The 25,148-nt window shown below is 41.3% G+C and overlaps 1 protein-coding gene across 1 annotated transcript in view; it reads right to left on the bottom strand.

The window, feature by feature from the left end:
* Positions 1–19,598, bottom strand: part of Asb9 (ankyrin repeat and SOCS box containing 9) — a 29,075-nt gene extending 9,477 nt beyond the window's left edge. The window contains exons 1-3 of the mRNA XM_035449700.1: positions 19,396–19,598; positions 10,942–11,021; positions 1,531–1,638 (exon numbers count right to left, since the gene is read on the bottom strand). Coding sequence (XP_035305591.1) covers positions 1,531–1,638; positions 10,942–11,021; positions 19,396–19,477 — 270 coding nt within the window. The 5' untranslated portion in view covers positions 19,478–19,598. The remainder of the gene's footprint in view (positions 1–1,530; positions 1,639–10,941; positions 11,022–19,395) is intronic.
* Between the last annotated feature and the right edge of the window lie 5,550 nt (positions 19,599–25,148).

The following is a 25,148-nucleotide window of genomic DNA, read 5'->3' as shown; positions in this document are numbered from 1 at the left end:
CCACACCCTCTTCCCAAGGAAGGCCCAGACCTAAAAAACATACAGGAGATGCTCACTCTGGAGTTCCCATAGTGCCACAGGACCACAGAGTGACTGTTTCTTTAACGTTTCCATCCCAGTTGCCTATTTTGCCTCCCCTTAGCCTTGGCCCTGTTTTCATCATAACTCAAAAGAAACCTTCTCACCCAACTATTCTCCTGCCATAAACACGGTTGGCAAAATTTGGCCAATTTTACTTCCAGGCTTTTGGGTCAGTTGTGTCTCTCGCATTAGAAGTCTTTACCTTCCTTTATTTCACCATTTGGCTGACTGGTTCCTTCTCTTTTAGATTAGACATCATTTCCTGAAGAAAGTCCCTTTTGATTGACCCACTGGAAATAGATGAACACTTCTATGTGCTCCCAATAATCCCTGTTAATCCTATGACGCCTTGTTAGTTTGCAAACTGGCCAGAGGCTCTTTCTATCCCACAGTGCGAATTCCGTTACAATATGGCACGTCAGCCATTCCCATCACAAGATGGAGGCTATTTTTCCAATACCTGAATCTGGGATTGCTTCTGTGGCTTACTCTGCCAATATGACAATAACAAATGTGAAACAAGAGAAGAGCCTGCCTTCTTTTGCTGCCCTTGCAATCCCTGCTCTCCTTTGAACAAATACAGAATGAGAGATTTCAGAGATGTTCTTATTCTGACATGCTGACCATCCCTAGTTGAATCTCTCACCTTTTCTGCAGCATTTCATTCCCTGTTACCCAGAGACATGTAGGTAGAGAGCTTACAATTATGAAACACTACTTATTAATGCTGTCTGATAAGGAAAATGCTTCAGACTCTAAACATGATTTTTGTGGTGGTTTGAATTAGAAATACCCCCATAGGCCAGAAGGTGGTGATGCACACCTTTAATCCCAGCACTTGGGAGGCAGAGGCAGGGGAATCTCTAAGTTGGAGGCCAGCCTGGTGTACAAAGTGAAATCCAGGACAGCCAAGGCTACACAGAGTCCCTGTCTCAGAAAAAAGAGAAGACAAGCCCTCCATAGGCTCTGGTATTTGAACACTTAGTCCCTAGTTGGTGAGACCATTTGAGGTGATGCTGTGGCCTTGCTGGAGGAAGTCTGTCCTTGAACCATTTGAACCACTTCCTTTTTCTGCTTCCTGTTTGGTTTTGAAGATATGAGCTCTGAGCTTCCCACTTCTGCTGTGGTGCCTGCTGCTTGCAGTCATGCCTCTGCATCATGGACACTTATTCCTCTGGAACCACGAGCCCAAATAAATTCTTCCATCCCTGAGTTACTTCTGGTCATGGTGTTTTATCACAGCAACAGGAAAGTAACTAATATAACTTTCTAGGTAAAAAAGGAAGTATTTCACCTCTTGGCAAAGCACATGCACTTAGGCATAATACTCTTGAAAAGTACATTTCAAATCAGACTAATCAAAGGTACTGGAAATTATTCAGAGGGAAACAAATAGCCAGTTTTGATTTTTTTGATACTGTTTGTTTCTATTATTTAAGCTTCACTTACCTGAGCTCCATGACTCAGTAAAACACTTGCACAAGAAAAATGTCCTCTCAGACACGCTTCATGGAGTGGAGACACATGATCGGCCGTGATGATGTTTACAGGCCATCCCTACAAGAAGAGAAAATGGCTCAAAATGGGGGAGAAGACAATCAGGCTGGTTTTCAGCTATATAGTTCAAGAACTGTGTGTATTCTCTGAAAAGTTAAATCATATGGTCAGGTAAAAAAAAAAAATGTCTACTTTAGTAGACATTCACTGTAGCATAAAAACAAAAAGACAAGAAAAACAGCCCATCACAGGGTACAATTGAGAGCCTAATATAAGATAACCACAAAAGAAATGACTTTTCCAGGATCTACTGAAGCCAGCAACTCAATAATTTCACTCTTCATTATATGCACTCAAGAGACAGATTGCCTAGGCATCTAGGGAGGTAGTTCAATTGATAAAATACTTGCCGCTCTGCTTGATTTAACACTGGCTTCACCAAGAACTTACTGAGACAGGGTAGTGAGGGGAAGCATCCATGAGCCTCTGCTTGCCTGGCTCATGTGGGTGTGACTTGGAAGCCCTCCAGTGAGTCTTGTCTCCTGGTAGTAATGGCCTGTGGACTTGACTCCCCTTTAATGAGGTATCTGCTGATGCTGCTGCTTCCTCCTCTTCTTTCTTCCTTTTCCTCCTCCTCCTCCATCCTTCCCTCTTTCTTCTCTCTTCCTCCTGGGCTCTTCCATTGTTCTTCCTCTCTCTTCCTCCTCCTGTCCTACCTCTCTCCCCCCTCAACTGTTCTTCCATACTCTTCCTCCTCCCTTCCACTCTCTCTCTCTCTTCCCCTTCTCCTTCTCTCTTCCTCCTCCTCATCTTTTTGCATATGCTAAGCCACTACTCTACCTCAGAGCTACATTCAGACCAAGCTTTGCTTCTAATTAAGAAAATATACAAAGATGATAAAAGGTTGTTTCCAAGATTAAACAACTTTTATTTGGCTCACTCACTTTAGTGTTGGCATCACTTCTTGACCTATCCTAGTGAAGTCCTTGATAAGAAAACAAGGGTGGCCCCCACCCAGCAACCAGTCAGGAAGTGAGACCCTCAGTCCAACAACTTAGTTGGTTCTTGAGCTTGGATACAGATCTTCAGTTACTCAAGCCTTAGGATGACTGCAGAGTACTGACACCAGCAAAATATTGTGTAAACCCTGACAAAGTCTGTAAAAAAGCCACATGTGTGTTGCTTCATGTTGCTAACTTTGGAGCATTTTTTTACACAGCAAGTGATGTGGGCCAAAGGATACATAACCAAAGCAATAGGTAAAACTCCGTAGATAAAAGGTCCCAAGTCAAAGGGACAATTTCACTCCCACACCAGGCCCCTGAAGTCTGGAAATGCAAAGAAATCTGAAAGTTTAGCCTCAGGATCCATCACCCTCTGGGGAAATGTATAGTCCAAGAGATAGTAGACCATGAGCCCAATTCCAGAAAAACATGTGAAGAAATCTAGGAGCAGCTCTACAGCCTCAGCTCCACCCCCATCTTAGAGCACATTGTCCTGGGAGACACGGATACAATAAAAGTACTTTTTAATCCATATATGCTGGGTTTTTTGGAATTGTGTGTGTGTGTGTGTGTGTACATGTGTGGTTACATGTGTAGGTGTGCAAATATGATGTAGACACACACACACACACACACACACACACACACACACACACACACACACACACGTGTTCTGGTGCATGTTTCCTACTTTATCACAACCCTGATTATCCCCTAGCGACAGGGTCTTTCACTGAACCTGGAGTCCAAAAGTCCCAGTAATCCTTCTGTCTCTTCCCTCCCTACCCCCTACAGTGCTGAGGTTGCAGGTCCATGTGACCAACCAAGCTTTTCTCATGGGTTCTAGAGATCTGAACTCAGTTCCTCATATTTGCATAGCAAATGCTCTTATCCAGTGAGATGTCTCCCTAGTCCTTATTCATGGCTAATTTAATCAATGACTCAAATATGTATTATAATGTTTCTTCCTGGAATAGTATAAAATTGCCCAAAATTGTTTCAATAAATGGTCTTACTTTCCATTAGTCCCGACACGTAGTTTTCTACTTCTATGGGCATTTATGAGTGGGCCAGCCATTAATCATCCTGGGCTTTTGGCTTTTACCTTCTGATCAGCAGGGTCACACATTTTGAGATATCAAGTCATTCTGTGCTTACACCCCAGTGCACAGGGGCTCAGATCCACAGCCTGGGAAAGTGTTCTGGGAGATTTGCCATAATATACTTGTAAATGAGCAGCCCCAATGCTCTTGACAGTCTTTCTCCATCCCCACTCTGATGTTTACAGGGAAGGAAGAGCCTGTAGCTTCCCTTCCTCCAGAACCTCAAATCCCATCTGGACATGATGGCTCTTCAAAACATGGCTCCCTGTGCCCTGACACCAGAAGAACTTAACTTACTGAATTTATTCCTTCCCAAGTATCACCATGGACTTTACAACATGACACTCGCTATTTTACTATTGCCATTATCATTTGTTCATTTTAGTGCTTTCACTAAATGGTGAAATTTTCACTAAATAGTGCTTTCACCTCAAATCTTCTGCCTGTGTTTGATTTTCATTCTTAATGTTCTCCCATTTGTGTAAGCTACACCATTCACCCTGTAGCAAGTGGGAAAATTCATGGCGAAGCTGTTAACTGCAAATTTAGGCCTGGTGGCACAGGCTTGCAGTTTCAACTGCTTAGGAGACTGAGATGGGAAGACCGAACTGACAAAGCCTGCCTGGGCTCCAGAGCAAAGTTCAAAGGCTAGCACCAGTAACTTAATGAAACCCTGACTCAGAATAAAAAGGCTGGTAGCATAGGTTAGTAGTAGATTGCCTGCTAAGCATGTGTAAGGCCCTAGGTTCAAACACACACACACACACACACACACACACACACACACACACACACACACACACACGGCATTTTTACCTGTGCAACAAATCATGAAATGAAAGACAAACGTCCTTTTAACAAAATGTTTTACTTGTTTTGGTATTATAAAAGGTAGCCCTCTAGACCTCTAGCTATGGCCACCATTTCAAAGTCAGCATTTGGGAACTTGTGTATAAACTCAGGAAAGCACGAGGCAACACAGAAATTAGTCCCAATGTGGAATCTTTTCACCATACGTTATATACTCACATTATAACACTTTAGGTCTCCTTCTGAACGTTTAGGACCCTGTTTAGAGTTCATCAAGCCACAGCTGTCTGTTCAATGATCTTATAATTATGTGTCTAACTAATTGACAAATCTGAATCATATTAACATCAGGACGTAATTTTTATCCAATTACTTCACAGTTTTAGTCCACAAAGGGGCCTGCCTGTGTAAACACATATTGACTAGATGACTTGGTTTTTAAATTTTCTATTAGAAGTTGTCACCTCTTTTCAGCCCATGGCCACACACTTTTTTTTGGTAGGTTGCTTGGGTTGTACAGGATTGGTAACTGAGCCAATACAGTGCTCTGTCCCCAGTAACATCCTGTTATAACACAAAGTGTCACATGTCCACCTAGCTGAAGCCAACCACAGAACCTTGAGGCTGGTGAGCTTCTCTGTCTCTGGTTACCACTTGCCACTTCCTTCTCTACACTCCGCAGAAGGCAGAAAGGAAGCTGGTGACTGCCTGTCTCCCTCACACTCACTACCTTACTACTACATCACCAAGGAGACCACAGCCATTTGATGTGGCACTCCGACACACCCCTTGTCCCGACCCCTAAAGTCTGTCTGCACCTTCCACAATCTTTCTTCCCTCTGGTCCTTTCTCTGAGAAAGAATTGTATGAACTTGCCCTCATAGCTCTTGGAATTCTAGGGTCCCTCTTCCACCCATAAGACCTTCTGTCATCTACCATCTTACATTCACCCATCCCCCAGTTCTCTCCCCTCAGACAGACTTTACTTTTGCTCCCTAAACCTTCCTATCCTTAAGTCCCAAAGCCTCTGCCAAGCCATCATTCAATGTCCTCCTTTCTTTCACTATTCCCCCTCACAAAAATTGCCTATGCTTTTTGTTTTGGCTTCTCCCTGATATTCCTCTCTACTACGCAATCCTGCCCAAACTTCTCTTAATGATCTTAAAATGGAGGATAAAATCTACCAGAGGGTGAAAGGCTTTAATCGGAGATGGGGGAGAAGACAGGAAAGAGAAGGTGGGAGAAGGTCAACCAAAATTAAGACTGTATACAAATGCCATAAGTAAACAAAGACTTAAGCAAATGTCATAAGTAAACAAAGACTTATGCAAATGTCATAAGTAAACCAAATTTTATGTGAGTGCCACAAGTAAACCCCCTGCTTTGTAAGCTCCATTGAAAATAAAATAAAAATGAGTAAAGCTCACCAGTGACTTCTTTGTCAAAGCCAATATGCAGTGCTCAGTCTTCAAGTCCTTCCACCTGCTTATTCGTTTTGACCTCCAGAAACCTTTACTCTGGCGTCTAACATACTGTTCTACCTGATTTCCATCTTCAGACCATGGGGTTTTCTCTTTCTCTGACTGTCTTTTCCTCTGGACTTCTCCCAGCATAGGCATTTCATCAAAGTTTTTCCTCAAATGTTTTGTTTTTCTGTAAGTCTTTTTCTACATTGCTTGCACATGAATGCATGCAAATATATACATATGCACCCATGCACTTAATCATCCCTGGTATATTGTCTAATTCTATGCCAAGACATAATCACCTAGGGACCTAACTAGCAATCTAAACTCAGCCTTTTCCAATCTAAGGAAAAAAATCCTTGTCAATCCTATTTCTCTCTGTGGCATTAAGATCTTGCTTGCTCTCTAGAATTGAGACCTCAGGAGGTAGAATTGTGGAGTGATTCCCAAGTTCAAACACCAGCACCAGAATCTAACAAGCAGTGGGACTAGCAGGCAGCTACCTATCCCTAAGTTTCAACATGTTCATATGCAAAATGACTACAACTGCACCTACCTTCTAAGATTATTATGAAGACTGGAAAACTGTGAATGCAAAATTTCAGTACTCAGCAATTGCCAGGCCAACACTATCTGGGATTTTTTTCTTCTTTCTCACTTAGCCTTCAGTCAGTTGCCAATTGCTAAATGCAAGTGATTGTGTTTCTGTCCTGATCTTTAATTAGTCTTTTAAAGATCCCAGTGGGTATCTGTGCAGGCTAATTTTAAATCAACTTGAAAACAGCTAGAGCCATTTCAGAAGGGAACCTCAGCTGAAGAAAAAATGTCCCCACCAGATTGGCTTGCGGACAAGCCAATATTGCATTTTTTATCTTGATTGACAATTGATGTGGGAAGGACCAGCTCACTGTAGGCCATGTCACCCTTAGGCAGGTGGCCCTGAGTGCTCCAAAAGAGCAGGCAGAGTAAGCCATGAGTAGCAGTCAGTAAGTAACCCTCCTCCATGGCCTATGCATCAGTTCCTGCCTCCTGGTTCCTGCCCTGACTTCCCTCACTGATAAACTGTTCCCTGGAAGTGTACATTGAGATGAACCTTTTCCTCCCCAAGTTGCTTTTGGCCATGGTGTTTCATCACATCAATAGAATCCCTACACATGCAAGAAGGATTAAAAGTTTTACTCAAGTTTCCGAGGGATAAAAATCTACTTGCTTTCAGTGAGAACTTACTGAGATGGTTCTTGGTTTTGACACCATAGAGGAACTATGTAGGAAGCTTTCAAAAAGTCCTGGTATCCAGGCTACATCCCTGAGTGATGGCAACATAAAGAAAGGAGGCTGAATTCACCTAGCAGGTTGTTCGTTTGGTTCATTGCCGTAACACTCAGGATTGAACCTAAGCCCTGTCATTCATTAGGCCAGTGCTCTATCACTGAGCTATATCCAAGTCTTTTTGTCTTCTTTTTCCTTTTTCATGTTTGTGTATGGTGTGTGTGTGTGTGTGTGTGTGTGTGTGTGTGTGTGTGTGTGTGTGTATGTTTGCATATGTGTGAGTGTACACGTAGGGCCACCTGTGCATGTGGGTGCACCCACTTATGTAGAACAAAGGTCATTGTCTGGAACTGCACTTCCTCCTTATTCACTGGTGGAGGCTCGATCAGTCAAACCCAGAGTTTGCTGATATGACTAGTTTTGCAAGCCAGCTTGCTCTGGGGATCTCTTGTCTCTGCTTCTGAGGCCTGAATTGCAGGTGGGCCACATCCTCACCTGGCATTTGTATGGCTTCCAGGATCCAGTCTCTAGTCCTTAAGCTTGAGCTGCAGCACTTTAACCACTGAGCCATCCCCACCCCACTCCACCCCCAGCCCTTTTAAAAGTGTGAGATAAGATCTGAGTTGCACAGACTGGGCTTGGAGCATACTCTGTAAGTTAGGCTGACCTTGAACTTGTGGTCCTCTGGCCTCAGCTCCTGAGTATCTGGCATTACAGCTAACATTAGCAGGCCCAGCGACAATGCCATAAAGATTACAACCAAACAGCACCCTATGGGAATTCTAACACAAAATCTGGAGGAAACACCACTAAATTAATTACTTTCTGCTGACCTAACAAACAACCATTGTGGGTTTTTAATGATTTTTAATTGAAATATAACAGATATATTAAACAACTCACATATCCTAAGTGTCATCTCAGTGAATCAGCATACATGTAAAAAAAAAAAAAAGTTTAGATGCCATCCAGATTACTGCTACCTCTGGTACCCAAAGGGATACTAAGCTGACATTTAGCACTGAACATTCAGTTTTCTCTCATGTGTTTAACACTTCATTAACTGACCCAGGAAGCATGTATTCTATGCAGGTGTTTGCCCACTATCAGTCAACATGTCAGTCAGATATACCAATCTATTTTCACTGTTATATGTACATCATGGTTGAGAAAATATATTCTTCCTTTAATTTGATTTATCCAATTTGATGTTAGCAGATGTGCCAGAAACCAGGATTGGAAGAATTCCATCCTTGGATGGTTTAGCTTGTCCTACTACACAGTAGCATTTTGCCAAGAAAAGAAAATCCCTTAGGCAGCCAGAGGTCAAAGAAGTATGAGGGGCATGTGTGTCACAGCTTAGAGCTGAGCCCAGCCAAGTCAAGCTTATGTCAAATAACTCAAACATTCATTAGCAAGAAATTACGGTTATTGTATCCTGCCACTATATTGGGAAGAGTGTTGGTTCCTGAGTTTTAAGGTGGACTAATAAAGGTGGGTACAAGAATTCTCACTTTATAAAGGCAGGGATTGATGTCCAAACATGACAATTCTCTTAACTGCCTTGATAGATTTTAGATAAAGGTATGGCTCTAAGTTGATGGTCAGTAAATATGTAAATATCAAATATAAACAAGCACCTTTCCTGTTAAAAAATGATACATATGGCTGGAGAGATGGCTCACCAGTGGAGAGTATTTTCTAGCCCCTTCCAGAAGTCCCAAGTTCAATTCCCAGCACCAACATGATGGCTCACAATTGTCTATAAACACTAGTTCTAGAGGACACAGCACCCTCTTCTGTCTTCCTGGAGCATTGCACACACATGGTACATAAACATACATGCAGGCAAAACACCTATACATATCAAATAAAAATAAAACAAACAAAACCCAACTAAAAAAGTGATACATGAAAGCACCAATGATTATTTTTAATATTATCCAAATAGCATAAATATTTCATTTTACCTAAGTAGTCTAACATCTTTTGGCTAGAGTTATATGTTAGCAAGTAGTTATAATAGGCTGCTGCTTCCAAAACTACCTTAACACAGTAGCTTAGGGTAGTATACATTTTTGTTGGAAATAACATGCGTATAGACAAATTTCTTATTTTAGATAGGTCCATGAAATTGAGATGTTTTCTGAATTCAGTTTTATTTTCACTGCTTTTATGTGCCCCGAATTTAATAGTATTATCATCCAAAGTTATCACAGACATTTTCAGTGAATTATGGTTATTAAAGTAGTCTCACCCTGCTTAGAAATCATGGTAGTTTCAAAATCACAGCTAAAACTTTAACAAGTCAATCTAAAAATCCGTATGTTATTACATCACATTTGTTTCAATATTTTGATAGGTTTTCTCTGATTTGTATCCTACGTATTTAAACCTTTAAAACTTTGCTTTGATAATGTGTCCATCAATTTTTCTGGTTTGAAAAAGAGCAAGATATATTGTCCTGGGAAAGATCCTGGTTTCATCCCTAGCTCTACGAACACACACACACACACACACACACACACACACACACACACACAGAGAGAGAGAGAGAGAGAGAGAGAGAGAGAGAGAGAGAGAGAGAGAGAGAGAGAGAGAGACGGACGGACACAGAGTGCACAACTCACAAACATATAGTCTCTATTTTGGAGAATAGAACTTTCTGAAAACAACTTTGTTAGGATGTAAATTGCTTTTACCAGTGTCTGTGCAAAGGTTTCTAATAATTCAAAAGCAACAAAAATCAGTAAGTGCAGGCAACTTACACCTAAGAAGAAGAAAACTTAAATCCAACTGTTGAGAGAGCCACAGGCAACTGGGGATTTGACCAAATTGAAAATATCACTAAAATTATAAGACTGCATATATGAAATGACATTTTCAAGCATTTATTTAACATTAGGGTTTTTATGCCTTGTGCTACTGGCATTTAGAGCTGCCTAGTTTTTGACATGGGGGGCTGTCCTATGCACTGTAGGACACCTAGCACCATCCTTGCTTTCTACCCACTAAATGCATTAGCACCACTCTAGGATGACGACGAATGGTGGCTCTGGAAATTATCCTCCTGAGAGACAAAGCTGCTGCAGTTGAAAATCCATATTTCACAAGATGAATTTGCTCATGTGTTGCAAGTCTGTGTGTGTTTCTGTATGAGCACATATGTGTGTGTTGTGTGCACATGGAGGCTACAGGTAGAAAATAAGTATCTTTCACTTTTGCTCACTACCTTATCTTTTGATACAGATCTCTTATTGAAGCCAGTACTCATCAACTGGCTAGACCACAGCTCCGGGTATCTGCTCGTATCTGTGCTCTGAGTGCTACTATTACAGACATGTGCCACTGAGCCCAGTTTATTTTTTGTTATTTTTATGTGTGTTCTGGGGATTCTTACTTGGGTCTTCGTGATTGTACAGTGGACACTCTACTGACTGAACCATCTTCCCCGGATAAATATAAGAACAAGGTTTATTTAAAAAACTGAAAGGGACATAAATTATCACTTTCTAGTAATTCATTGAACAAGTATTTAGCATTGTTCCCACTGTGTGCTTAGGTTTTCATATTATGACAGCCTACAAAGAATGAAATGGTTATTGCAATGAGATTCACTTCATTTTGCTTATTTTGCTTAAGAGGAAATATCTGTCTCTTTGCTCAGTCTGTGATAGCAATGGGATATACTCTTATTATTACTAGAACTACCTGGTTGATAAGGTTCCTCAGGGTCAGCAGGCGTCCATGGATTGCAGCATCATGAAGAGGTGACCAGTCAGATACAATGTCTGCACAGAAAGGGAGGAATGGGTTACATCATGGCAATGTGCTTAGACTAGCACCCAAACTAAGGACCAAAGAGGCAGGCTGGGAAAGCATGTTGAGTGAAGCAAGCCAAGCACAGAAAGTCCAACACGGTCTAGTTCCTATGCAGGAAATGGAGAGGAGACCAGTGGTCACCAGAGGCTGGGGGAGTAGGAAGAGAGGAGATATAGGAAAGATTTATTGGTGGATACTAAGTCACTATTTTAGAGAGGAACGAGAAACTGTGCTCCAATGTTCCTCCATAAGGTGATTTTAAACAGCAACTGCCTGATACAGATTTCAAAAAGCTACAAAATGTTTGACGTTTTCAGCATTAAAAAAAACAGTGCTTGAAGAGACAGATATCTATAACATGATTTCAACATGGAGCAAACCATTATACAGTACTTCATAGACGCATACAATCTGGAGTTTTATGCATCCTTCGAAAAACAAATCTGATTTAAATTAATATTTTAAAGAGGCAGATTGGAATGACAGGTAGATGACTGAACTTCCATTTTCATACTGTTTCAAAGGCAAATGGTTCATTTAGCTACGTGAGAGTTTTGCTAATTACCAGCATTAGCGAGTTCAGCTGTGCTTGCCAGTCTCACTTCCTGCATGAAACCCAAACTTTGGCATCTCAGCAAACAGTAGCATGCACTAATAGTAGCAATCATATAATTACATACACCATTAGGCTTGGAATCAAATCTAAGCAGAACTGTATCTATTTGTAGGTTACCGTCTGTCCCAGTATTAAGCACAAATCAGAATTCAGTCTAACCTTGAAATCATGGCATTATTTGTGGCCCTCCCCTCTAACCAGGGTGCTAATGTGGTTAAAAGAGCAGTCTGAGTTCAGACCCAGTTGACCTCTTCTGAACAGTAGCACCCTGAACAAACTCCAACTCTCAGTTTAATTTTGGGTAAAGGCAGAAATATACTTACCCATGGCTCAATACATATTAGCTACTATTATTATCTTGTCGTGACACTAAACAGTGTCTTGATTACACCCCATAAGCATTGAATTTAAAACAGCCAATGTAGTCTACCATCATTCAAGAGGAATACAAATTTTCAGGAAAGAAGCCTGTAAACCCTCTCGTGTTGGATAAGCTTTCCTCTGCCCTTGCAATTAAGTGCAGATATAATTGAATGTGGCACAGACCAGATTTGTTTCTCATCTCAAGCTGCATCTGATTTCCAGAACAAACAGATGCAGGAAGCTACAATGGGGGAGGTTTGCCTGAGTCGGCATCAGCTCCAGTTCTGTCTTGCTTTGATGAACACATGACACGCAAGCAAGGTGCAACTGTCTAATGCTCCTTGCTCCTTGCTCCTTGCATGGGCACTTATGGGCTGTTAAAGGCTGAGAGAGCCTGAGAGATAGGGGAATTGCTAATGCCTTGCAGACTCAAAGGCCACGAAGAGGAAGACAAGAACACTTTGTACCTAATGCCTGTTAGCTGAGGACTGCCTGCCACCTGGAGCCATCAGTGCCCTGGAAAATCTGTCCCAGTGAGCAAATTACCATCCTTGCAGATGGACTCATTAAGCATTTAGTACATGAAAGGATGCTATGTGGGCCACCTACACGCAGCCCATCCAGTGCTTTCTTACTGGGGTCACTAGGTCTGAAGACAAAACACCTTAAGGGAAATGGCTTTTCCTATCTCCAAAATCTTGGACTGTGTACCTAGGCTCACAGCATTCACAGAGGTTCCTAATTCTCTCAGGAAAAGCACTACTGCTTCTAGGGAGTTTTAAATTCAGATTCTAGATATGGAAAGACTGGGTTCTAAACTAGAATAAAAGGTGCAGGTAATCCCATCTTTGGGGTGCTGATAATGGAGGGCACCATTCACAGAAAATCTTCAGCAAGAAAAGATGAATTTTTGAGGAAGGTTTAGAAAATCAGTTTTTAGTACATGTGCAGCTGGACACCAATGGCTCAATGAGTGTGATATGATTTTAATTTTTCTTCCAAGCACTCAGCTGCTAAAAAATACAGTTGTCAAATTCTTCATAATTTTAAAGCAGTCTTAAGATTACTATCCTTGACAGCCTAAATAGTCCAGGAATGTAATTTAGGCCCTAAATTACAACTCTGTTCAGATATCATTAAAGTCTTGCAACTATATTATTAAATGAAGGCCAGAAACTGGGACTTGGATCCTACTTAGTCATCAAGGAAACATTATTCCTCTTTGTTACAGCAAATACAGAATGAAGCTCCCCGGCAAGATCAAAACCAAGTCTATTTGATGCTTTGAAACCACACAGAATTCAGCATTTAGAAGCAGAGACAGCCTGCGTCTTTAAGAAGTATAGAGTGTGGTTTGGGAACACATCACAAGGCTGACAATACTAATACCTGTATCTGGATAGCTAGTGAGCATCTTCATTGAGCTAATACAATCAATCTCGGGCAATTTTCATTACCTTGTGAAGAAACCTCATGGCAATTAGCATTCACTGCACATCTGCACCTGCCCCAAGCCCTGACAACCATTGATCTGTTTCTTGTCTTTAAGCATTTGCCTATTCTCCACAGTTCATCTAGGTGTAACTGTATGATATGTGGTTCTTTGGGACTGACTCCTTTAATTCAGCATGCTTCAAGCTGCATCCACCCTGTAACATGTACTAACTAACCTTCACCCTATCTTTAGTCAAATAAACATTGTATGGATCAACTATATTTTATTGACACATTCATCAAGTGCAGCAAGTTTGTGTTGTCCTCACTTTTGGGCCAGCAATAATGCTGTTATAAACATTCCTGTCCACATTTGGGGGTAAATGTACGTTTTCAATTATTTGTATCTACCCCAAAGAATGAGACTTATGTTTAGCCTCTTGAGAGTACTTTCCAAAGTGGCTGTCCCACAATGTATTTCCATCAACAATATACAAAGCTTACCCTTCTAACTTCAAAGCCATTTTATTTTATCACTTGTTAAGCTCATGCTCCTGCCCAGAAGAAAAACATAAGTCCTTAACCTAAACCTTTCTTAAGTTTATACAAGGACTCTACCCTCAGGATATCTCAGAACACCACAGTATGTAAAAACGAAATGCTGACACTGGTAAGATTAGCACATTAACATTTTTCTAGCATTGACACAGCAGATTGCACATGCAAGGGGGAAAGGAGAGGTGGAAAGAGGAAATGAGGGGGAGAAAGGGCAGGGCAGAGGAAGCAAACATTGTAAGTTTGCAGCATAACAATAATCCACACACACTTTACTCCATAAAACACTAGATAGAAAGCTGGGATTTGCTCCGTGTGGAAGGAAAGACCTAGAACACACTTCTCAGGTGGTTTCCAGGATACATGCCTAGAGTAGGCAATGAGCTACAGGCTCAATCCATGGCCCAAAAAATTCTAAGGCATCCTCACCCACTTCCTGAAAACTGGGAGCTGGAAAGAGCAGAACAAGCAGAAGAGGGGACCTATGTTCCTATCAGACCATGGATGGTGCTCATGGTAGGAGACTATCCATGGTCTGATAGTAGAAGGCCATAATACCTTTTTTATGTCAACTTCATCAGTCTTTGAAATCCAAGAGTCATTGTATGCAAAGATTGTACATGCTCTTGGCATATATTGAGTACTTATTCACAGTATTTGTTCAAGCATGGTCTATCTTTGGTTTACTGCCAAAATGGATGCCGAATGTTGTCACTAGTAACACCATAGACCCAGCATTGTAGATTATGGGTAAACTAGGGCAGAGAACTGTCATGACAAAACTACTCCACAAGTCCTCCAACTAGTGTCATTAAACTTACCCTTGAAAAGGAGAGTGTCTCTATCAAGCCTGTGGCACATTGGGACAGTTGCCATTTCATTTTTATTATGCTTTCTGGAAAAATTTCTAAGATTTCCATTATCTCAGGAGAGATTTAAAGTGCACTAATTGCTGCATTCTGAAAAGAGCTATTGAGGAAGCTCCAAGAACACTGTAAATGTGGGACAGTAGCAAAAGCCCATCCATGTTAGGAAACTTTTGCAAGGTCAAAAGTGAGACAGGGAGTTGTTCTAAGGAGACTGGAGTACCCAAGATGTGACATAGGCAGATTTGGTGGCATTGAGAAGAATCCTGATGAGGAGAGGGTGGAGCAAGCATGAGACTTATGGGGCAAAATTGTCCTCTCTATTCCATGCATTATCCAGCCCCTTCTTTCCTCTCTTACCCCTTCTTCCCCTTGCTGTACCCTCCTCCCTTCTGCTCTCCACAATTTCACATTATTGCCTCTTCTGTTTACATAGACAGGTCACCCTCGAGCATCCTCTGCCAAATTGTCTCAGTATCTTAAAGCACCCCATCAGAAGATGAGAACTATTTCCTTTTAATGCCTATTCTTGGCTGCTTTCTGCTTAAATGTGAAAATTCTCTGCTAATATGGTGGTCTCGGTTTTGTAAAGAGAGAATTATCTACATAGGTATGAGCTTCCAGACAAACAAACAAACGCAAACCAACTTGTGCCAGAGAGGTAGCTCAGTCAATTGGTGGCCTGAGTTCAATCCCTGGGGTCCACATGGTGGACGGAGAGAACCTATGCCCACAAATTGTCCTCTGACCTCCACAGGCACATACTCACACACATACAAAAGGAATAAATGTGAAAAAATGTTGTTTTAAAATTAAGGATAGATACTAATAAATGTGTGATTGGTGGTATTAGGGACATTAATTTACCTTTTAAAGTATTTGTGAAGTGTCTACAAGTAGTGTGGATTAGTTTCCTAGAATGCTGTAACAAACTACCTTAAAACAATTGGAATGAATTTTTGTGTGGTTGTCAAGGCTAGAAGTCTAAGAGAAGTCTGAAAGCTTCACCAAGGCCATGCCCTTTCCAAAGTCTCTAGGAAGGAATCCTTCCCCACCTCCTCTAGCTTCTGACTCTGGAAATCCATCCTTGGCTTTCCTTGGTTCATAGATCCCTTGTTCTAATCGCTGCCTCTGCCTTATAGCATCCTCTCTGAATGTTCCCTCTCCTTCTTTTAGTGAAACACCAGTCTTCTGGGATTAAGGATCCAACCCATTCCAGTAAGGCTCCATTTTAGTGATTATACCTGCAGCCACTCAATTTCCAGACCTATACTTCCCTCTGACTTGTCCTTGTGCCTTCAACTGAGCTGAGTGTCTTGGAGCCAACTTTGGAAACAATATTCTGAAAGTTCCACATTCCACCATTCACCAAGGTCAAGGTCTCAGAAGGGTAAACAGATGTAAGCAGCTACTGCTGAGGGTTTTTTAACCCCTGGTGCAAAGCAGGGAGCAAAACTAAAGTCGACTTTGGAAGAGGAAAAAACCTAGGAGGGCTGCATGGGAGCAGGGGGTCTGTTGAGTGTGGAAGGTGGGAAGGAATTTGTCATTCTGGATCAGAGAAGGAGGATGTATGCAGGCATGTATGCCTGAATGTCCAGGCATCTATCCTGTGATTCTAGTGTCTTCAAAAACTGCTATCCCTTTAGGCCCCATGGAATAGTGACATCAGAAATCCCTTTCTCTTTTTCTGTCCAGCTTACTGCTTTCACATCTTTGCTGTCCCCAAGTGCCAGTTCTTAGCCATTGAAAAATTTCTCCTTTCACTGGGTTGCAACCACAAGCCCTCTGAAAAACACTCTGAGGCTTCTCACACACAACCTGTATTCATCTCCTACCTTAGCCCCATATCATCAGGCTATGTGGGTTCGGCAATATTATTCATACTTTTATGTCCAAAATAGAACTCTGGAGAGCTAGCAAGAAATTCAATTTATTCAAAAGCTTGCCACATAAGCATGAGGACATGAGTTCAGATCCACCGCATCCCCCCAAAAAATCAGCTATGGCAATGCATCTGTAATCCCAGTGTGAGGCGATAATTGTGAGGAGGATCCCTGGAGCTCTCTAACAAGCTACACTTACTTAATCAGCAAGCTCCAAGTGCAATGAGAGTCCCTGCTTCAAAATATTTAGGTGGCAAGGGATTAATGACAACACACAATATTGACTTCTGACCTTCACACATACCTACATACATATTCATGTATACCCACACATGCACATACATGGACATATAACAGAGCTAGAGGGAGAGAATTCTGCATCCTCCCTTCCTTATTCTACTCCTCAGCCATCACCCTTTCCAATTTCCCTCTTAACTAGTTCAGTTTAACCTAATGTGAGGTTTAAAACTTCACAACTTAGGATGCTATCAATTTGCCACAATATTGTATCAAGCAGCACAATCCCATTGATCTTTCCTTCAGAATTGAAGCCCACTCTCCATCATTTCTGAAGTTTGACCTAGGTATCAGCTGTCTACATGGATTTGTGTGATGTTTCTTAAAGTGTGGTCCCTGACAATTCCTGTCTGCACCACTTAGGACCTGGTTGACAATGAAGATATCCAGGCTTCACCGCGGTCCTGTCACTATCACAGAAGCAGCATCACCTCCATGTTAACAACTCCTAGGTGATGCTGAGGCATAGGAGAACAAGTGGATTAGTTCAGCATGTTCTGTGTGTCACCATGATCTATCCTAACTGGGAGTACTATATAAATCTACTCAATAGTCTTCATTATTGCCATCGCTCTGCTCCAGAGCCATCAATGAATTCCAGTTTCCAACCCACAAAGCCTAACCCTGTCATAGCTTCAAAAGCTTTATCATCCAGTGGCAGTGGAGATGACTCAGTGAATAAAGTGCCTGATAAGGATATGAGTTCAGATGCCCAAAATCCATGTAAAAAGCCAAGCATGGGAGTATACACATTTGTCCCCAGTGCTAGAGGAGCATAAAAAGCACATCCTGGGGACTCATTGGCCATCAAGTCTTGCCGAAACATAATACTCAGATCCAGTGAGAAATAGACCCTGTCTCACAAAACAAGGTAGAGAGCAGTAGAGAAAGATACCCAGTGTTGACCTCTGGCCTCCACCTTCACACTCAAATATCAATGCATGCACTCACTTCCATGTGTGCACACACGTGCATGCATGAACAAGCTCCATCATCCAGTTCTGCCTCTCCAAATTGACTAAATTGACTCCAAGATACTCTCCATCCTAGTTTGAACAAGCTGTCCACTTTCTAAGCAGCAAAACCTCCAGGAGAAAATGGCTATTTCCTCTCTCCACATACAAACAAAAATAAAAACAGAAGACTTTGCTGTAAAGTGACTGTTGAGAACACCTCGGAATTCTTCATTTCCAACAATGATTGTATTGGTGCTTTAAAAATACTCATCAAACCCTATTTTGAGAATGAGTCTCAAGGCCACTCTAACTTCCTACTATTCCTAATCTGTGCTCCATACATACTGATAAATTCAGTTCTGACTTTGTATATGGAAGCCCTGCTTATAATTGAGGACTCCGCATAGTTTGCAAGGAAAACCATGTCAATGGGGGGATGATGTGCAAGCCTGTCTCCTCAATCAGAGATGAAATGGATTTTGTATTGTCTACTTTCTATAGTTTTCCACTTACATACCTGTACAGAAAGACATTATTAAGTCCTAAGGGACTTTAGAACTCCTGTTTATTGTCCTTCTAATAGACAAATGTTATGGGCAGCCTACCAAGTGTGCTGAATGTAATACTGTCTCCTTGAATGCTTAGGCCCAGAATTCCTTCATCTGGAACCTGCTGGATGTTTATAGGAGAGTGGCAGTGAGAGAATGCATGAGACCCTACATTAGCCAATGTATCACCCAACAGGGACAATTCATACCTGTGGGAAACCTTTGCAGCTTTTAAAAAATATTTCTAAAGTCAATCAACCAGCCAACATCCTTGACAAGCCTGGCTTCACCAAATACAAAATAGCTTCGAGAATGTTCTTATAAGACCTAGTGGGTTGGTGCACATATACAAGCATGTACACACACACACACACACACACACACACACACACACACAAACACACACCTATAATCTCAGCATCTCAGAGGCTGAGACAAGAGGATAATGAGTTTAAGGCCAACCTGGACTACACAGGAGACCAAAACACTGCTATTAATAAGTAACTCTTAAACCTCCTATTTAATAAGTAATATATCTGACCCACAAAAAATGATTCCTTGGAGCAAAAGTTTTCACCACTAGAAAATGCCCTGTGATAATTAAAATTTATTTCATTTTTTATGACTCTACAGATAAAGGTATATTTTTAAATAACCACTTAAGGAATTCAGACTAGAATACCTATGAGCAGATGTCTGTCCAGTTAGCTACCCTATGGATAACCCACAGAAAGACCCACTGATATAGCCCAGCTATTTTTTTTCTCTCTTGAGCACACTAACCACCCTCCCCAGCACTCTGATGTCACATTGTCTATGACTCACCCCCCATCAACGGATTTGAAAGGAATCTGAGATGAGGGCAGCCTCCTAGCCTCTGAAGCCTGCTCCTTCGTCCACCGTCCATTGTACTGTAATGGGTCAGGAAACTATGTTCCACTTCGGTTGCTCAGAAAAACCCGAATACCATGTTCCTGTTGCCCCTGGGAAATTCCAGTTCTGTGGCTGGCTGAACAGCACGCGTCCTGGTCCAGGCAGCCTGCAGCAGAGAAGAGCACAGGCAGGGTAATGTGAGTGCTACCTGTGGCCAAACAGATCCTCAGACACACACACACACACACACACACACACACACACACACACACACACACACACACACACTCAACACACCACACAAGCGTGCACACACATACACTCCAACTAGCAGACTGGAGAGCGTCCACCAGAGAAGAGCACAGGCAGGGTAATGTGAGTACTACCTGTGGCCAAACAGATCCTCAGACACACACACACACACACACACACACACACACACACACACACACACACACACACACACACACCACACACACACACACACACACACACACACACACACACACACAAACACACAAGCGTGCACACACATACACTCCAACTAGCAGACTGGAGAGCGTCCAAAGTCCACAACAGCCCCCCAGGCCTGAAGTCTGCAAAGTTGCTGATGTCATGCCCTTTCCTAAACTGAGACCAATCAGGGAGCAAGCTTTCGAGTTTATCAGGAAGGAAATATACACTTTGTAACTTTTGGAAAATGAAGGGAGCTGGGCTGTTGTGTAGGAAGGGGTTTGTTTGCTACTTAGGGGCATCTCAGACAAGCCCCAGCATCCAGGAGCCGAGAAAGCCGCTTTTGCAGCAGCTCACAGGAACGGCTTGCAAAGGAACATGCACAGCCCAGACTGGCCATCTGCACATGTGGTTTCAATTTTGCTGGGAGTGTATTATGGAAAAATGTGTCTGTATGTTACAAAAATGCAAGGGATAGTGGAGGGGGATTGAAAGAACTTGTTTTCCTCTTTGGGGGCTGCAAGTTCATTCCATGCCCTATTTTGCCCTTCTTGTACACGTTTTGATTCTACTTGTAAATAACTGCTGGCTGATTGCTGTTAGAAAAAAATGGATCACAGGGTCACCACAGGTGTGCAAAGAGACCCACTATCTTTCAATTGCCAGTTGGTAAGAGCGCTGCTTTGTTAAGGTGCCCTCAGTTTGTCCACATGAGGGTTTAGACTTTCAATCTAGGTGGCTTTTCAGTTTCAATTCTCCACCATAGTCTGGGGTGCTGTTTCCAGGCAATTACAGGTTTGAAAGGAAGCTGTGTGAGTTTGCTGCTTTTCCTGTCCCTTGTCTATTCAACATCCATGACATTCCCCTGCACCATGAAATGATAATGCCGTAAGTCACTTGCTCAGGAAAGACTCCCACTTTCCCTCTCTTGCAGGTTGAGGAGACTACCTTATCTGCAGAAGTCTTTGAACTACTCACAAGCACAGGCTGGGCTCCAAAGGCTGGAGATTTGGTTCCATTTGAGATGTTTGGCTTCTCAATTGAAACATTTAGTAACTAGTTTTAACCACTGCGTGCTGTTTGCTTGTGCTTTTTTTTTTTCAGATAGAGGATGGCTGTGTAGTCTAGGCTGACCTTGAGCACACTATGTAGTCAGGCAAGCCTGAAGCTTGTGGCAAACCTGCCTCCACCTCCAGAGTGCTAAGATTACAGGTGTGCATTGACACACCTTGTGGCATCCTTCATATTTTTCATGTGTTCCTGTGAACACATACACTTACCTTTGCACAACTTTACTCCAGTATAAATTTATTATCATCATGTGAACATTTACACTTAGCCTTCTACATCTTTACTCTGGTATAATTTTATTATCATGTCCTACAGACTGTACACTTAGTCTGGCAAGCTTTCTATTGTCCCGTATGTTGATATATTCATTTCTTTATTCTCCACTACATTTCACATTGTGACAAAAGTATTTCATTGTGACAGGTGGTCACGGTACACAGCTTTAGTCCCAGTACTTGGGAGACAGGGGCAGGCAGATCTCTGTGAGATCAAGGCCAGCCTGGTCTATAGAGTGAGTTCCAAGACAGCCAGAGCTACACAGAGAAGCACTGTCTTGAAACACCAAAAACCAAGCATTTCCTTGTCCCCCAAAGATGCTGGGAGGATGTTGCCATTTCTTGGAGTGCTAGATAAATATTGTAATCAGTAATCAGTTTCTGCACACAATGCTTTGGGCATACCTGCAAGTTTCTCTAGAAGAGAGATTCCACAGAATGGAAATACTAAGTCAAAGTTATGTTCTCATGAGGCTGGAGAGAACCTTAGTTTGGTTCCCAGCACCAACATCAGGCAGCTCACAACTGCCTATAACTCCTGTACGGTAAAAGATCCGAGTCCAATTCCGGGTTTGAAAATCTAACAAAACCGGGGCTGGAGAGATGGCTCAGAGGTTAAGAGCACTGGCTGCTCTTTCAGAGGTCCCGAGTTCAATTCCCAGCAACCACTTAATGAGATCTGGTGCCCTCTTCTGGCCTGCAGGGACACATGGAGACAGAACACTGTATACATATTAAATAAATAAATCTTTAAAAAAGCAAACAAGAAAATCTAACAAAACCTGCTAATCTCTGAACTCACAAATTGAGCAAACCCACCAATCAACTCAAACCCACCAATCCTTGGGGCTTGGCTTGAAATCTTACCAAACCCCATGCTGGTAATCTTCACTTGAAACACTGTTCCCCAAAGAAACCCTGCATAAGCCTGCCTCCTGCTCAGATCCCTGCTGCTTCTTACTGGAGTCCTGTGTCCTTCTCAATAAACCTCCTACATGGGGTTTGTTATGCTATGTGACTTTCTGGTATTCCTTGACTCCCAAATGCCAGAACACCTTTCCCTCCAGAGCTGTAACATTTGTATTGGGAAAACCTAACCATCTTAAAGCTGTAACACAACTCTAACTCCAGGAGAATGAATGCCCTGTTCTGACCTACCTTGCCACTGATGTTCCTATACCTACAGAGAGAAACATGCATACATCTAAATTTTAAAACTTAAAAATAAATCTTTTTACACATAAGATAAAAAGAATCACACATACATGGATGGATACAAGTAAATTTGGGAAACTTTGAAAAGCATCAGTAGATTCCATGAATGTTGTCTTTCACTTTTTTCACCATTTATCTGTATGTTGTGTGCATGCATGCTTCCATGTGTGGGGGGTAATTGTATATGTGTGTACATGCATATATGGAAGGCAGAGATGGATGTCAAGTCTTTTCCTCAATTGCTTTCCTTCATATATATATATATATATATATATATATATTATATATATATATGTATATATATATGTTATCTATCACACACACAAAGGACAGATTTTTACAAAGGAAGTTTCAAGATAGGCAGGGCTACATGGAGAGACCCTGTCTAAAATAATAATAGTAATAATAATAGTGATTGTGAATGTGGCAATACAAATTGTCAATTGGTTAAACAAATAAATGATAGATCAGATGTGTACATATTTTATCTATTTATCAATATGTATTTATATACATGCATATTACCTATACATATATATAGGTAATATTGGGTTATGAAAATATTATCCTCAGAGTTAAAGGTATAGCTTAGTGATACGTATTTCCCTAGCATCCATGATGCATTAGTGTTCATACCTAGGACTGAAAAAAAAGAAAGACATGATCCCTGAAAATTACTCATTGTGCATATATGCAAAATTTTAACTATTGCTTTAAATATTTTAATATAAAATGCTTACATCTAGAAACTGCAAAAGAAGTTATCTTGGTCAGGATAACTATTCTTGTGATGAAATACCATCAACAAAAGCAAGTTGGATCAGTCAAGCACATGGGATAGATAGGGTGTTAGTTGTGGGGAACAGGGGAGGAGGGGAGGGAGAGGGAACTGGGAGTGACCTGTAAAATAATCTTGTTTCTAATTTAAATTAAAAAGTGGGAATAAAGGAATTTAGGGAGGACTGGATTTGTTAGGTTTGCAATCCAACATCATTGTTCATCTTTGAAGGATCCTGGAGGCAAGAGTTGATGCAGAGCCCAGGGAGGAGAGCTGCTCACTGGCTTTCTTGTCATGGTTTACACACCTTTCTATCTTATAAAACACAGGAATCCAGGGAGAATCCACCCACAATGGTACAACCATATCAATCACCAATTAAGAAAATTCCCTAGAGATTACCTACAGCCTGATCATAAGGTGGCCTTATATCAAAAAAGGCTCCCTATATGAAGACAGAAGTGTGTGTCAGTGTGACATGAAAATAGCCAGTTCAGAAGCCAAATACTTTGTTGAATAAAGCCAACACATATTTATTAAAGATAAGATAGAAAGTGAGAGAGGTTCTCAGGAAGTGATATTGCCCTGCAAACACTTTTTTTTCTTGAAGAATAAAGTCTGCCTGGCTCAGAAGGCATACTTGCTGCCCTTGTAGAAGACCTGAGTTTTATTGCCATAATCCACATGGCAGAATGAAACTGTCTTTAACTCCAGGACCAGAGGATTATACAACTCTCCCTGAACTCCAAGAGAACCAGGCAAACACATGGCACATGTACATAAACCCAGGCAAACACTCAGACACAAGGTTTTTTAATTTTAAAAAAGTAAAGTTAATATAAATTTTATCTAACTAATATAACCAGATAACATTATAGAATATAATATAAAATTTAAAAGAATAGTACCAAAAGGTTTGAAACTTACAAAACTGTGTCCAAAAGGTTTCAGAAAGACACAGCCACCACATATAATTTTATGATGCGGTCTCTCTTTTCAATCAGAGTAATAACATAAAATACATACAGTATTCTATCTTAACTATTTCACTTCCCATGGTTTTAATCACTTGGAGCCAAATATGTTGTGAAACTAGTCCATGAGAATGTCTGAAAATAACTCACAGGTTTTCAATTGTCTACAATTCATATCAACTTCATCAATTTTCTCTTCCTTTGGCCTAACACATGAACTATCACTTCATTTGCTATCTGTACTATCCATGCCTCTGCTCATATCCCATCCTAGTTAAAAATAAAAGCTATTACCTTGGTTTTCAAATCCTCTGGGGAAGAACCACAGCCACACGACTGGGGTTCAAGTAACCTGGGGGAAGGAGAACACTGCGATGTCACAATGCCCCCAGTGTTACATCCCTTCATGTCATCTGCTTACATAGGCATGGGTTCTACCATCTCACATCACCACCAAGAAATGGAGGGCGAGTACAGCCCAGTAAGATATTCTAGGAGAGGCCATATTCAATAACTAGTGTTTTAATATTATTGTATGTATTTGTTGTACATATTACTTTGCTACACAAGCATATTTTCATATAATTTCACAATAGAAGTTAGGATTATTACTCACCATACCTACCGACTCTCCTCATCTGAACCTTTCCTTATCTTGTTAATAACTTGTTCCTATGGGTTTATTTTCTTATCATATATATACATATATATTTATGTGTGGTTTTATATATCTATATAAAATCTAAGAACTAAAAGTGACAGAAAACACATACTGTCTTTCTGAGACTGATGTAATTCACTTGAACTACCAAACAGTTCCTGCAAACCACAGCTTCATGTCTCTTAATAGTTGGGGAAAACTTAATTTTTTCAAGAATATATGTAATTTACTGAGGCCCTTTGGTATTGTGCATGTGTATGGGTGTGTAGAGAGGGAGC

The sequence above is a fragment of the Cricetulus griseus genome, chromosome X (genome assembly GCF_003668045.3).
Source record: "Cricetulus griseus strain 17A/GY chromosome X, alternate assembly CriGri-PICRH-1.0, whole genome shotgun sequence".
Taxonomy (NCBI): Eukaryota; Metazoa; Chordata; class Mammalia; order Rodentia; family Cricetidae; genus Cricetulus; species Cricetulus griseus.
This window is presented reverse-complemented; position numbering and strand designations above follow the sequence as displayed.